At 56.4% G+C, this 14,568-nt stretch overlaps 1 protein-coding gene across 1 annotated transcript in view; it reads left to right on the forward strand.

Moving 5' to 3' along the window:
- Window positions 1-12,151, forward strand: part of NCSTN (nicastrin) — a 15,588-nt gene extending 3,437 nt beyond the window's left edge. Inside the window, exons 4-14 of the mRNA XM_050984830.1 lie at window positions 629-724; window positions 1,200-1,456; window positions 2,826-2,930; window positions 3,638-3,715; window positions 3,987-4,156; window positions 5,617-5,719; window positions 6,572-6,667; window positions 7,450-7,537; window positions 8,456-8,607; window positions 9,870-10,082; window positions 10,991-12,151. Of these exons, the coding sequence (XP_050840787.1) occupies window positions 629-724; window positions 1,200-1,456; window positions 2,826-2,930; window positions 3,638-3,715; window positions 3,987-4,156; window positions 5,617-5,719; window positions 6,572-6,667; window positions 7,450-7,537; window positions 8,456-8,607; window positions 9,870-10,082; window positions 10,991-11,113 (1,481 nt within the window). The 3' untranslated portion in view covers window positions 11,114-12,151. The remainder of the gene's footprint in view (window positions 1-628; window positions 725-1,199; window positions 1,457-2,825; window positions 2,931-3,637; window positions 3,716-3,986; window positions 4,157-5,616; window positions 5,720-6,571; window positions 6,668-7,449; window positions 7,538-8,455; window positions 8,608-9,869; window positions 10,083-10,990) is intronic.
- The last annotated feature ends 2,417 nt before the right edge of the window (window positions 12,152-14,568 follow it).

Here is a 14,568-nt window from a genome sequence, read left to right on the forward strand (position 1 = left end):
GGGAAATGGGGGGAATCCATGGGAAACTGTGGGGAAATTCCTTGAGAAATCCTGGGAACATCTCTGGGGAAATCGTGGGGAAATCCATGGGAAACTGTGGGGAAATTCCTTGAGAAATCCTGGGAAAAATTGTGGGGAAATCCTGGGGGAAACATCTCTGGGAAAATCGTGGGGAAATCCTGGGGGAAATCCTTGGGAAATCGTGGGGAAATTCTTGGACAAATCCTGGGAAAATTTGTGGGGAAATCCTGGGAACATCTCTGGGAATATCATGGGGAAATCATGGGAAAAATCCTTGGGAAATCGTGGGGAAATTCTTGGACAAATCCTGGGAAAAATCGTGGGGAAATCCTGGGAATGTCTCTGGGAAAATCATGGGGGAATCCTGGGAAAATCCTGGGAAATCGTGGGGAAATTCCTTGAGAAATCCTGGGAAAAATCCTGTGCACGTCTCTGGGGAAATCGTGGGGAAATCCATGGGAAACTGTGGGGAAATTCCTTGAGAAATCCTGGGAAAAATTGTGGGGAAATCCTGGGAACACCTCTGGGAATATTATGAGGAAATCGTGGGAAAAATCCTTGGGAAATCGTGGGGAAATTCCTTGAGAAATCCTGGGAAAAATCTGAGAAAATTGTGGGGAAATCCTGGGAACATCTCTGGGGAAATTATGGGGAAAATCATGGGAAAAATCCCCATGTTTCCAGAACATTCCCTGTTTCCCAGGTGTTCAGCCCCTCCTTTCCCTGCCCCATTCCCGTGTTTCCAGAACATTCCCAGGTGTTCAGCCCCTCCTTTCCAGCCCATTCCCGTGTTTCCAGAACATTCCCAGGTGTTCAGCCCTCCTTTCCCTGCCCCATTCCCGTGTTTCCAGAACATTCCAGGTGTTCAGCCCCTCCTTTCCCAGCCCCATTCCCGTGTTTCCAGAACATTCCCAGGTGTTCAGCCCCTCCTTTCCCAGCCCCATTCCCGTGTTTCCAGAACATTCCCAGGTGTTCAGCCCCTGGTTTCCCTGCCCCATTCCCGTGTTTCCAGAACATTCCCAGGTGTTCAGCCCCTCGTTCCCCAGCCCCATTCCCATGTTCCAGAAACATTCCCATGTTCAGCCCTTTCCCTGCCCCATTCCCGTGTTTCCAGAACATTCCCAGGTGCTCAGCCCCTCCTTTCCCGCCCCATTCCCGTGTTTCCAGAACATTCCCAGGTGTTCAGCCCCTCCTTTCCCAGCCCCATTCCCGTGTTTCCAGAACATTCCCAGCTGTTCAGCCCCTGGTTTCCCGTGTTTCCAGAACATTCCCTGTTTCCCAGGTGGACAGCCACTCGTTTTTCTGGAACGTGGCCCCGGGGGCCGAGGCCGCCGTCGGTTCCTTCGTGGCGCTGCTGGCGGCTGCCCAGGCCCTGCAGGCGGCCCCGGGCTCCCAGAGCCTGCCCAGGAACGTCCTCTTCGTCTTCTTCCAGGGGGTGAGAGCCGGAATTCCCGGGAATCCAGCCCCAGATCCTTGGGATCACAGCCCAGGATCCCCTGGGATCAATCCCAGCCCTTGGGAATGGGTTTTTCCCAGGTTTTTCCTGGGTTTTGGGTGGGATTGGGGTCAGTTCCCAGGAACGTCCTCTTCGTCTTCTTCCAGGGGGTGAGAGCCGGAATTCCCGGGAATCCAGTCCCAGATCTCGGGATCAAGCCCAGGATCCCCTGGGATCAATCCCAGCCCTTGGGAATGGGTTTTTCCCGGGTTTTTGGGTGGGATTGGGGTCAGCTCCCCAGGAACGTCCTCTTCGTATTCTTCCAGGGGGTGAGAGCCGGAATTCCCGGGGATCCAGCCCCAGATCCTTGGGATCAAGCCCAGGATCCTTGGGATCAATCCCAGCCCTTGGGAATGGGTTTTTCCTGAGTTTTTCCTGGGTTTTTGGGTGGGATTGGGGTCAGTTCCCCAGGAATGTCCTCTTCGTCTTCTTCCAAGGAGTGAGAGCAGGAATTCCCTGGGAATCCAGCCCCAGATCCTTGGGATCACAGCCCAGGATCCCCTGGGATCAATCCCAACCCTTGGGAATGGGTTTTTCCCGGGTTTTTGGGTGGGAGTGGGGTCAGCTCCCCAGGAACGTCCTCTTCGTCTTTTCCCGGGGGTGAGATATGGAATTCCCTGGGAATCCATCCCGGGATTCCCTGGGATCCATCCTGGGATCCAGCCCAGGTCCTTGGGATCAATCCCAGCCCTTGGGAATGGGTTTTTCCTGGGTTTTTCCTGGGTTTTTGGGTGGGATTGGGGTCAGCTCCCCAGGAACGTCCTCTTCGTCTTCTTCCAAGGACTGAGAGCAGGAATTCCCTGGGATCCAGCCCCAAATTCCCAGGATCCAGTCCCAGATCCTTGGGATCACAGCCCAGGATCCCCTGGGATCAATCCCAGCCCACGGGAATGGGTTTTTCCCGGGTTTTTGGGAGTAGGAATTCCCTGGGATCCAGCCCCAAATTCCCGGGATCCAGCCCCAGATCCTTGGGATCACAGCCCAGGATCCCCTGGGATCAATCCCAGCCCTTGGGAATGGGTTTTTCCTGGGTTTTTCCCGGGTTTTTCCCGGGTTTTTGGGTGGGATTGCCTCTGGTTTGGTTTCTTTCACTTTTCTCCACTCCCTTCCCATCTTTCCCAATTCTTTTCCTTTATTTTTCCTTCCTTTTCCCCGTTTTATCCTTTCCCCGCATTTCCCATTTTGTCCCTTCCCCTTTCTCCCCCTTTCTTTCCTTCCTTTTCCCATTCCTTTCCTTGTCATTCCTTGGTTTTCCCTCCCTTTCCCCTTCTCCCCACCCCGGAATTCCAGGACTTTTTCCCTTTCCCAGGAGACCTTCGATTACATCGGCAGCTCCCGCCTGGTGTTTGACATGGAGCAGGAGAAATTCCCGGTGCGCCTGGAGAACATCGGAGCCTTCCTGGAGCTGGGACAGGTCTGCAACGCCATTCCCAGGGACCCTTTTCCCAGGAATTCCCCAGTTTTCCCAGGAATTCCCCCAGTTTTCCCAGGATTCCCCCAGTTTTCCCAGGAATTCCCCAGTTTTCCTGGGAATTTCCCCAGTTTTCCCAGGAATTCCCCCAGTTTTCCCAGGAATTCCCCCAGTTTTCCCAGGATTTCCCCAGTTTTCCCAGGATTTCCCCAGTTTTCCCAGGAATTCCCCCAGTTTTCCCAGGATTTCCCCAGTTTTCCCAGGATTTCCCCAGTTTTCCCAGGAATTCCCCAGTTTTCCCAGGAATTCCCCAGTTTTCCCAGGAATTCCCCCAGTTTTCCCAGGAATTCCCCAGTTTTCCCAGGAATTCCCCAGTTTTCCCTAAATTTCCCACCCCAGCTCTGATTTTTTCCCGGAATTCCCACCCCAGCTCTGTTTCTTCCCTGGAATTCCCACCCAGGGGCTGATCTTTCTCTGGAATTCCCATCCCAACCCAGATTTTTCCCTGGAATTCCCATTCCAACTTGGATTTTCCCTGGAATTCCCATCCAGGCCACCAGAATTCCCACCCTGGGGCTTGTTTTCTCTTTGGAATTCCCATCCCAGCTGGAATTTTTCCCTGGAATTCCCATCCCAACTGGATTTTTTTCCCCTGGAATTCCCATCCCAGCTGGATTTTTCCCCTGGAATTCCCCCGGGCTGTTTTCCAGGTGTCCCTGCGGAACAGCTCCGTGCTCTGGATGCACACGGATCCCGTCTCCCGCCGGAACGAATCCGTGGAATCCCAGGTGAGCCCGGAACCCCGGGAATTCCCCGGGACCCATCCCAGGCTCGGAGCCTTTCCCAGAAAACCCAAACCCTGCCGGGATTCCTGGGATATTCCCAGCAAAACCCGGGATCCCTCAGGGGATTTCAGATTCCCAGTGGGAATTCCATCCCGGAGAACGCCCCGGGCTCATCCCAAACTCCCTTTTCCGTGGATGTTCCGACCCAAACTCCAGGATTCCCAGCAGGATTCCAGCTCCTGAGCCGGCATTCCCGGCATTCCCGCTTTTCCAGGTGCAGGAGATCCTGGATGTGCTCCGGAGGAGCGGCTCCGGCTCCGGGGTTTCCCTGGAGGATCCGGGCGTGTCCCAGCCCCTCCCCCCCTCGTCATTCCAGAGGTTCCTGAGATCCCGGAGCATCCCGGGCGTGGTGCTGAGCGACCACCGGGCCGCCTTCCGCAACAGGTACGGAACGCCGGCGCGGGAAACGGACTGCCGGATAGGTAATCGGGAATGCCGGGACGGGTAATCTGGAATGCCGGGAATCTGGGAGTAAATCTTTGGGATATACGTGCCGGGACAGGTTCTGGGATCGGGATCGGTAAATCTGGAAATTCTGGGATAGGTAAATCTGGGAATTCCAGGACAGGTAAATCTGGGAATGACGGGAATGACGGGACGGGTAAATCTGGGAATTCTGGGATAGGTAAACCTGGAAATGCCAGGAATTCTGGGACAGGTAAATCCAGGAATGATGGGACAGGTAAATCCGGGAATGCTGGGAATTCTGGGACAGGTAAATCTGGGAATTCTGGGATGGGTAAATCTGGGAGTTCCCGGAATGCCGGGACAGGTAAAGCCGGGAATGCCAGGAATTCTGGGACAGGTAAATCTGGGAATTCCAGTAATTTTGGGACTGGTAAATCCGGGAATGCCGGGAATTCCAGGACAGGTAAATCTGGGAATTCTTGTTCAGGTAAGTCTGGGAATTCCGGGAATTCCAGGAATTCTGGGACGGGTCAATCTGGGAATCCCGGGAATTCTGGGATAGGTAAATCTGGGAATTCTGAGACAGGGAATTCTGGGAATTCTGAGAATGCTAGGACAGGTACAACCCAGGGATGCCAGGAATTCCAGAACAGGTACAAAATCTGGGAATTCCAGGAATTCTGGGAATTCTAGAGCAGATCCAAAATCTGGGAATTCCGGGACAGGTAAAATCTGGGAATTCCAGGTGTTCCAGCAGGATCCCACCTTCCCATCCCGAAACTCCGGGATTTCCAGCGGGATTTGGCCCTTCCCGTGGGGATCCCAGCCCAGGGGAGTTCTGGGAATGCTCGGAAGAGCGGGAGGGAATTGCTCGGACAGGCGAGAGGAAATTCCGGCTTTTTCTGGGAGAAGTTCCTGGCCCGGAGCCCGGCAGGGCCGGAGCCGCAGCTGCGATTCCAGAGGCTGCTCCCGGAATTTTCCATGGAATTATTGCCCGGCTGGCTCCTCTCCCCTTCCAGGGGTTTATTTGGGATCACCCCCCCTGACCCCGGTCCGGCTTTCCCAAAGGAATTCTCGGATCCACGGCGGGAATTTGGGAATCCCAAAGACACCAAATCCCAGCTCTGGGATCCCTTGGGACCGTCCCGGCTTTCCAAGGGAATCCCAGATTCCCACATTTCCCGGGAATTCTGGAAAATGAACGATGTACCATTCACTGATGGAACCCCTTGGAATTCCCAGCTTTCCCTTGGATCCTGTGGGAATTTTCCTCTGGGCTCTGAAATTCCAGCCGCAGCCTGGGACAATCCCTGGAATTCCAAGCAGGAAGGGCAGAGCCCGAGCCCTCCTCGCTAATCCCGGAAAATCAGAAAATCCCTCGGGGAATTCCTTTGGAATTCCGTCCCCATCCCGGATTTTCCCGGATTCGTTCCCAGGTACTTCCAGAGCATCTACGACACGGCCGAGAGCATCGGGATCCGTTACCCCGAGGGGCTGAGCCCCGAGCAGCAGCTGCACTTCGTCACCGGCACCGCCCAGGTCCCGCGGCATTCCCGGAATTCCCGGCATTCCCGGGGTTCATGGGGTTCCTGGGGCTCAGGGGATCCGGGGTTTCCTGGGGTTCGGGGTCTGAGATTCCTGGGATTTGGGAGCTGGGAGTTGGGAATCCAGGGGACTCCTGGGATTTGGGAGCTGGGAGTTGGGATCCAGGGGACTCCTGGGCTTTGGGAGCTGGGAGTTGGGATCCAGGGGATTTCCTGGGATTTGGGATTTGAGATCCAGGGGATCCCTGGGATTCAGGATCTGGGATTTGGGAGCTGGGATTCCTGGGATCTGGGACTTGGGATCCAGGGGACTCCTGGGGTTTGGGAGCTGGGGTTTGGAATCCAGGGGATTTCCTGGGATTTGGGATTTGAGATCCAGGGGATCCCTGGGATTCAGGATCTGGGATTTGGGATCCAAGGGATTCTAGGGATTTGGGATCTGGGATTTGGGATTCCTGAGATTTAGGACTTGGGATCCAGGGGATTCCTGGGATTTAGGAGATGGGAATTCCTGGGGTTTGGGATCCAAGGGATTCTTGGGATCTGGGATTTGGGATTCCTGAGATTTGAGACTTGGGATCCAGGGCATTCCTGGGATTCAGGATCCAGGCAGGAATGGGAATTGGAGAGGAAGGAGAGGTGGGAAAAGTTGGGAGGGATTTGGGAATGGGAAAAGGGAGAAAAGCTTGGGAAAGGGGTGGGAACAAATCCCGAGGGATTTGGGGAGAGGAGGGAAAGGGCGGGAAGGATCCGGGATCAGCGTCGGGACGGGGGCGCTTCGGGCCGGACGCCGATCCCGGGAGTTCCCGGAATTCCCAGAATTCCCGGCTTTGTTCCCGCTCTCCAGGCCCTGGCCGAGGTGGCCACGCTGGTGGCCCGGGCTCTGTTCACCCTGGCCGGGGGAAAATCCGGCAGCGAGAGCATCCGGGCGGATCCCGGAACGGTAGGGAGGGAAGGAATTCCTGATGGGAATGCTGGGAAGGAATGAGTGCTGGGAAGGAATTCCTGCTGGGAATGAGTGAGTGCTGGGAAGGAATTCCTGCTGGGAAGGAATTCCTGCTGGGAAGGAATTCCTGCTGGGAATGAGTGAGTGCTGGGAAGGAATTCCTGCTGGGAAGGAATTCCTGCTGGGAATGAGTTCCTGATGGGAATGAATGCTGGGAAGGAATGAATGCTGGGAATGAGTGCTGGGAATGAGTGCTGGGAATGAATGCTGGGAATTCCCTCCTAGGAATACTGGGAATGCTGGGAATGCGTGCTGGGAATCCCTGCTGGGAATACTAGGAATGAATGCTGGGAAATAATTCCTGATTGAAATGAATGCTGGGAATTCTTGATGGGAATGAATTCTGGGAATTAATTCCTACTGGGAATCCCCGCTGGGAACTCCTGTTGGGAGTGCTGGGAATGCTGCAGTGGGAATGCACAGTCAGCCTGGCATCCCCAGTTTCCCTGGAATGCCCAGTTTTCCTGGGATCCCTGGGATTAAAATCCCCACTTCTCCTGGAATTGGAGTCCCCTTTCTTTGCTGAAATCCCTGGAGTCAGAGCCCCCAATTTTCCTGGAATTCCCGATTTTCCTGGGATCCCTGGAATCAGAACCCCCCGATTTTCCTGGAATTCCCGATTTTCCTGGGATCCCTGGAATCTGAACCCCTCGATTTTCCTGGAATTCCCACTTTTCCCCCTCCCTTTTCCCTGAGGGAATTCCGGGCTCTCCCCCCAGGTGACGCGGCTGCTCTACGGATTCCTGCTCAACTCCAACAATTCCTGGTTCCAGTCCCTGATCAAACCCGACCAGAAGGGAATCCTGGGTGAGGAGAGAGCCCCATTCCCGCTCTTCCAGCTGGCATTCCAGGCTGGAATTCCCCTTTTTCCTGCCGGGATCCCCAGGGGCTGGGATCCCCCTTTTCCCCTGCTGGGATCCCCACTTTTCCCTGCCTGTAATTCCCATTTTCCCGTCTCTTAACTCCCGTTTTTCCCAGCTGTCATTCCCATCTTTCCTGGCTGTGATTCCCATTTTTCCCCTCTCCAATCCCCATTTTCCCAGCTGTGATTCCCCAGAGCCAGAATTCCCATTCCCAATCCCATTTTTCCCATTCTCCTGCTGGATTTCCCATTCCCCAGCCAGAATTCCCATTCCCAATCCCATTTCTCCCATTCCCCAGAGCCGTGATTCCCATTCCCAATCCTGTTTTTCCTGTTCCAAATCCTGCTTTTCCTGTTTTTCCACTTCCCATTTCTCCCATGCCCCAGAGCCGTGATTCCCGTTCCCAATCCCATTTTTCCCATTCCCAATCCCATTTCTCCCGTCCCCAATCCCGTTTCTCCCGTCCCCAATGCTGTGATTCCCGTGTTCCCAATCCCGTGTTTCCCATTCCCAATCCCGCGTTTCCCGTCCCCAATTCCATTTCTCCCGTTCCAAATCCCATTTCTCCTTTCTCCCCGTCCCCAATCCCGCGTTTCCCGTCCCCAATCCCGCGTTTCCCGTCCCCAATCCTGTTTCTCCAGTCCCCAATCCCGCGTTTCCCGTCCCCAATCCCGCGTTTCCCGTCCCCAATCCCGCGTTTCCCATCCCCAATCCCATGATTCCCATCCCCAATCCCGCGTTTCCCGTCCTCAATCCCATTTCTCCTGTCCCCAATCCCGCGTTTCCCGTCCCCAATCCCGCGTTTCCCGTGCCCAATCCCGTGATTCCCGTCCCCAATCCCATTTTCCCGCTGTCGTTCCAGGCCCGTTCCCGCAGCACTACGTGGCCGTCTCCAGCCCCACCAACACCACGCAGCTGCTGCAGGCGGTGCTGGGCAACCTGACCGGGGCCAGCGTCAACCTCAGCCGGGAGCAGTGCCAGAGCCCCGGGAAAACACCCGGAACGCAGCCCGAGGTAACGGGATTTGGGATTGGGATAACGGGATTGGGATAGTGGGAGCAGTGCCAGAGCCCCGGGAAAACACCCGGAACGCAGCCCGAGGTAATCCGGGATTTGGGATTGGGATAATGGGATTGGGATAGTGGGAGCAGTGCCAGAGCCCCGGGAAAACCCCGGAACGCAGCCCGAGGTGGGATAACGGGATTGGGATAACGGGATTGGGATAACGGGATTGGGATAACAGGAATAGGGCCAGAGCCCCGGGAAGAGCCCGGGAATTCCCTTTTCCCCGCTGTAATCCCCATTGTTTCCCGCTGTAATTCCCGTTGTTCCCCGCTGTAATTCCCGCTGTAATTCCCGTTGTTTTCCCGCTGTAATTCCCGCTGTAATTCCCGCTGTTTCCCGCTGTAATTCCCGCTGTAATTCCCATTGTTTTCCTGCTGTAATTCCCGTTTTCCCGCTGTAATTCCCATTGTTCCCCGCTGTAATTCCTGCTGTAATTCCCATTTTCCCGCTGTAATTCCCGCTGTAATTCCCGTTGTTTCCTCCCCGCTGTAATCCCCGCTGTAATTCCCGCTGTAATTCCCATTGTTTCCCGCTGTAATTCCCGTTGTTTCCCGTCCCCGCTGTAATTCCCGCTGTAATTCCCGTTTTCCCGCTGTAATTCCTGCTGTAATTCCCGCTGTAATTCCCGTTGTTCCCCGCTGTAATTCCCGCTGTAATTCCCGCTGTAATTCCCGGCTGTAATTCCTGTTTTCCCACTGTAATTCCCATTGTTTCCCGCTGTAATTCCCGCTGTTTCCCGCTGTAATTCCCGCTGTAATTCCCATTTTCCCGCTGTAATTCCCGCTGTAATTCCCATTGTTTTCCCGTTGTAATTCCCATTTTCCCGCTGTAATTCCCGCTGTAATTCCCGCTGTAATTCCCGCTGTAATTCCCGTTTTCCCGCTGTAATTCCCGCTGTAATTCCCGCTGTAATTCCCGCTGTAATTCCCGTTGTTTTCCCGCTGTAATTCCCGCTGTAATTCCCGCTGTAATTCCCGTTGTTTTCCCGCTGTAATTCCCATTGTTTCCCGCTGTAATTCCCGCTGTAATTCCCGTTGTAATTCCCGCTGTTCCCTGCTGTAATTCCCGCTGTAATTCCCGTTTTCCCGCTGTAATTCCCGCTGTAATTCCCATTTTCCCGCTGTAATTCCCGCTGTAATTCCCGCTGTAATTCCCGCTGTAATTCCCGTTTCCCGCTGTAATTCCCGTTGTTTTCCCGCTGTAATTCCCAGCTGTTCGAGTACTGGTGGGTGCAGGGCCCCCTGCAGGGCAATTCCAGCTCCCGCCTGCCCGGCTGTGTCCGCTCCGGTGTCCGTCTGTCCCCCGCGCTGTCCCCGGCCTTCGAGCTGCGCCGCTGGGACTCCCGGGAATTCTCCACCTGGACCGAGAGCCGCTGGAAGGACATCCGGGCACGGCTCTTCCTGGTGGCCAGCCCGGAGCTGGAGGTGACACTGGGGACACCGGGATGGGGACAGGGAGGGGACACAGGGATGGGGACAGAGGGACAGGGATTGGGACAGAGGGACAGAGACACAGGGGATGGGGACAGGGAGGGGACAGGGACACAGGGAGGGGACACAGGGACAGCAAGGGGACACAAGGACAGGGACACAGGGATGGGGACAGGGAGGGGACAGGGACACAGGGAGGGGACACAGGGACAGCAAGGGGACACAAGGACAGGGACACAGGGATGGGGACAGGAACACTGAGGGGTGACAGGGACAGGGAGGGGACACAGGGATGGGACAGAGAGGGGACGGACACAGGGATTGGGACACAGGGATGAGGATGCAGGAGGGGACACAGGGAGGTAGGAGGGACACAGTGACACCAAGGGAGCACAGGGACACCACAGGGAAGGGACACTGGGACAGGGACACAGAGAGGGGTCACAGGGACGGGGTCACAGGGATGGGACACAGAGAGGGGACATGGGGACAAGGACACAGGGACAGGGACATGGCGGGGCCGGGGAGGGACACCACAGGTGGGACAGGGAGGGACCCTGGGTTTATCCCAAATTCCCAAATTCCCAAATCCCTGAATTCCCAATATTCCCCATTTCCCAAATCCCTGATTTCCCAACATTCCCAAATTCCCAAATCCCTGAATCCCCAATATTCCCCATTTCCCAAATCCCTGAATTCCCAATATTCCCCGTTTCCCAAATCCCTGAATTCCCAACATTCCCGTTTCCCAAATCCCTGAATTCCCAATGTTCCCCAAATCCCTGAATTCCCAAATTCCCAAATCCCTGAATTCCCCAATATTCCCAAATCCCTGAATTCCCAATATTCCCCGTTTCCCAAATCCCTGAATTCCCAATATTCCCAATGTTCCCGTTTCCCAGCTGCTGACCCTGGCCCTGGGGGTGCTGGTGCTGCTCCTGTCCCTGCTCTGCACCTTCCTCATCAACTCCAGGGCCGCGCTGCTCTTCGGCCTCCCGGCCCCGCCCGGCCCCTCCGGCTACTGAGAACCCGGGAAAAACCTGGGAAATCCGGGAAAAACTGGGAAAAACCCGGGAAAAAAAACCTGGGAAAAACCCTGGGAAACCCGGGAAAAAACCCTGGGAAAAACCCGGGAAAAAACCCTGGGAAATCTGAGAAAAACCCCTGGGAAACCCGGGACAAACCCTGGGAAACCCGGGAAAAAACCCTGGGAAAAACCCGGGAAAAATCCTTGGAAAACCCCCTGGGAAACCTGGGAAAAACCCCTGGGAAACCCGGGACAAACCCCTGGGAAACCCGGGAAAAATCCTTGGAAAACCCCCTGGGAAACCTGGGAAAAACCCCTGGGAAACCCGGGAAAAATCCTTGGAAAACCCCCTGGGAAACCTGGGAAAAACCCCTGGGAAACCCGGGAAAAATCCTTGGAAAACCCCCTGGGAAACCTGGGAAAAACCCCTGGGAAACCCGGGACAAACCCCTGGGAAACCTGGAAAACCCTGGGAAACCCGGGAAAAAAACCCTGGGAAATCCAGGGAAACCTCCTGGAAGGGGCCTGGAAAAGCCTCGGCAGGGAATTCCCCCGGAGCTGGGAATGCCAGAGGCGTTCCCGGGAAATCCGGAATTCCAGGTGGGATCCGTGCCCTTGGGGGCAAATTCCCAGAATTCCGGGTAAGATCCGCTGCCCTGGGGGGGAAATTCCCAAAATTCCCGGTTGGATCTGATGCCCTGAGTGAAGAATTCCCAAAATTCTCGGTTGGATTCGATGCCCCAAGTGAAAAATTCCCAAAATTCCTGCTTGCCTGAGTGGCAAATTCCTGGGATTTCTGGATGGATCCGGTGCCCTGAGTGGGGAATTCCCAGAATATTCCCAGAATTCCCAGTTGGACCCATCCTGTTTCCCAGGGTGGAGCTTTTCCCAAAATCCGGATAAAGGAAGGATAAAGGGGGGGATTTCTGGGAATTGTGAGGAATTCCAATGGGAATTCCCCATGGAAAAGGTCCCTTTTTTCCCTGGGATTTGTAAATATTATAAATAAACCCTTGGAATTCCCAAGGAAACTTTATATTTCCAGGTTTTTTTCCCAAAGAAAAAGGGGAGAAAACGCTGGGAATTGGGGGGATTTGGAGTTGGGATTGGATAAACGGGGTGGGATGTGGATCCCAAAAAATTCATGGAAAAGGAGGAAAAGCTTTGGGATAACAGATGGGAAGGACACAAAGGGGTGGGGTCGGATGGAGCTCAAATTCGGGATAATGAGCCGGGAATTCAGGATATTGGGCTGGAAATTCGGGATAATGAGCCGGGAATTTGGGATATTGGGCTGGAAATTCGGGATAATGGCCCAGGAACGGGAATTCCCGGGACTGGGAATGAAAAAAAATCCCAGCAGAACCTTCCCGGCTCCGCGGGATCTTTGGGGTCCGAGCACATCCCAGGGTGGGATCCCCCATTCCCGGCAATTCCAGGCGGGAATCCCGGCAGGGAAAAGGAGGAGAAGCCGGGCCGGGAGCATGGCGAAGGGAATTTCCCGGGAAGGGGATCCCGGATCCCGGCGCCGCGGCCCCGATCCCGGTCCCGTTTTTGGGATCGGCGCGGAGCCCCCGGTGCCGTTCCGGGAGCAGCCGGGCTGGGAATTCCCGGCGGGAAGCGCTGGCAGGCGGGGCCGCCTCATTCCCGGCTGGAATCGCGCCCGGAGCCCGCGGCCTCAGCTGCGGCCGCGCCGGGAACGATCCCAAAGAATCCCCCCGGGGCGGCGGGGAGGGGATTCGGGACGGGAATGTGGGATTGGGGTGATGGATGAGGATTTGGGGTGTGGGATTTGGGATTTGGGATGGGAATGTGGGATTGGCGTGATGGATGAGGATTTGGGGTGTGGGAATGTGGGATTGGGGTGATGGATGTGGATTTGGGATTTAGGAATGTGAGATTGGGGTGATGGATGAGGATTTGGGGTGTGGGATTCGGGATGGGGAGTGGTGGATGCGGGAGGGGCCGGGAACGATCCCAAAAAATCCCCCCGGGGTGGCGGGGAGGGGATTTGGGATGGGAATTTGGGATGCGGCTGCGCCGGGAGCCACTCCAGGCTCTGTCCCTCCTCTGTCCCCTTGCATCTCCTGTCCCTGTCCCCATCTCCTGTCCCCGTCCTTGTCCCACTTTCCAGTCCCTGTCCCCTTTTCCCGTCCCTGTCCCCGTCCTTGTCCCCCTCTCCTGTCCCCGTCCCCGTCCTTGTCCCCCTCTCCCATTCCTGTCCCCCTCTCCTGTCCCTGTCCCTCTCTCCTGTCCCTGTCCCCCTCTCCTGTCCCTGTCCCTGTCCCCCTCTCCTGTCCTTGTCCCCCTCTCCTGTCCCCGTCCCCCTCTCCCGTCCCTGTCCCTGTCCCTGTCCCCACCCGGCCCCTCCTGCCCGGGCTCCGCGCCCGCCGCGCTCGCAGCTGCTCCCGGAACGGCCCCGGAGCCGCGGGCGGCGACACGCGGGGCTCAGCTGGCGACAGCGGCGGGGACAGAGCCAGGGCCAGCGCCGCCAGCACCGCCAGCATCGCCATGGCAGCGAGCGGGGACAGCGGGGACAGCGGGGACAGGGACAGGACAGGGGATGGGGACAGGGACAGGACAGGGGATAGGGACAGGGACAGGACAGGGGATGGGGACAGGGACAGGACAGGGGATGGGGACAGGGACAGGACAGGGGATGGGGACAGGGACAGGGGCAGGACAGGGGATGGGGACAGGGACAGGACAGGGGACCCGAAAGTCCCAGGCCAGGCGGGAGGGATCCCGAGCGCGGCCCGGGAAGGGTTGGACGATCCCGGACGGGTCGGGAGCTCCGGGAGGATCCCAAATGCGGGGTGGGGGCGCTGGGATCCCCCCGGAATTGCAGCGCATTCCCCGATTTTCCCGATTTTCCCGGACAATCCCAGCAGGGCCAGAGCAGAGCCGGCCCCAAAGGTCGCTGTGTCCCGGCTGGACTCGGGATCGCATTCCCGGCTCTTCCCGGGATATTCCCGGGTTTCTCCCGGGCTATTCCCGAGTTTCCGCCCTTTCACTTTTCCCTCTCCACCACAGGTGAATTCTCCAGGCGGGATTTATGGGATGGAGGCTCTGGGTGATCCCAAAAGGACCCGCTGAGTCCTCAGGGATCACCCGAGAGCTCCAGAGCCTCGGGATCCACCGGGAATTCCGCTCCAGGCTCCCTTTTCCCATTTCCCGGGTCCCTTTTCCCGAGTTTCCCGAGGCCGGCAATGCCACTCCAGGCTCCCTTTTCCCAAATTTCGGGACCGGGAATTCCTCTCCAGGCTCCCTTTTCCCAAATTTCGGGACCGGGAATTCCTCTCCAGGCTCCCTTTTCCCAAATTTCGGGACCGGCAATTCCTCTCCAGGCTCCCTTTTCCCAATTTTCGGGACCGGGAATTCCTCTCCAGGCTCCCTTTTCCCAATTTTCGGGACCGGGAGTTCCGCTCCACGCTCCCTTTTCCCAATTTTCGG

The sequence above is a fragment of the Serinus canaria genome, chromosome 25 (genome assembly GCF_022539315.1).
Source record: "Serinus canaria isolate serCan28SL12 chromosome 25, serCan2020, whole genome shotgun sequence".
NCBI lineage: Eukaryota > Metazoa > Chordata > Aves > Passeriformes > Fringillidae > Serinus > Serinus canaria.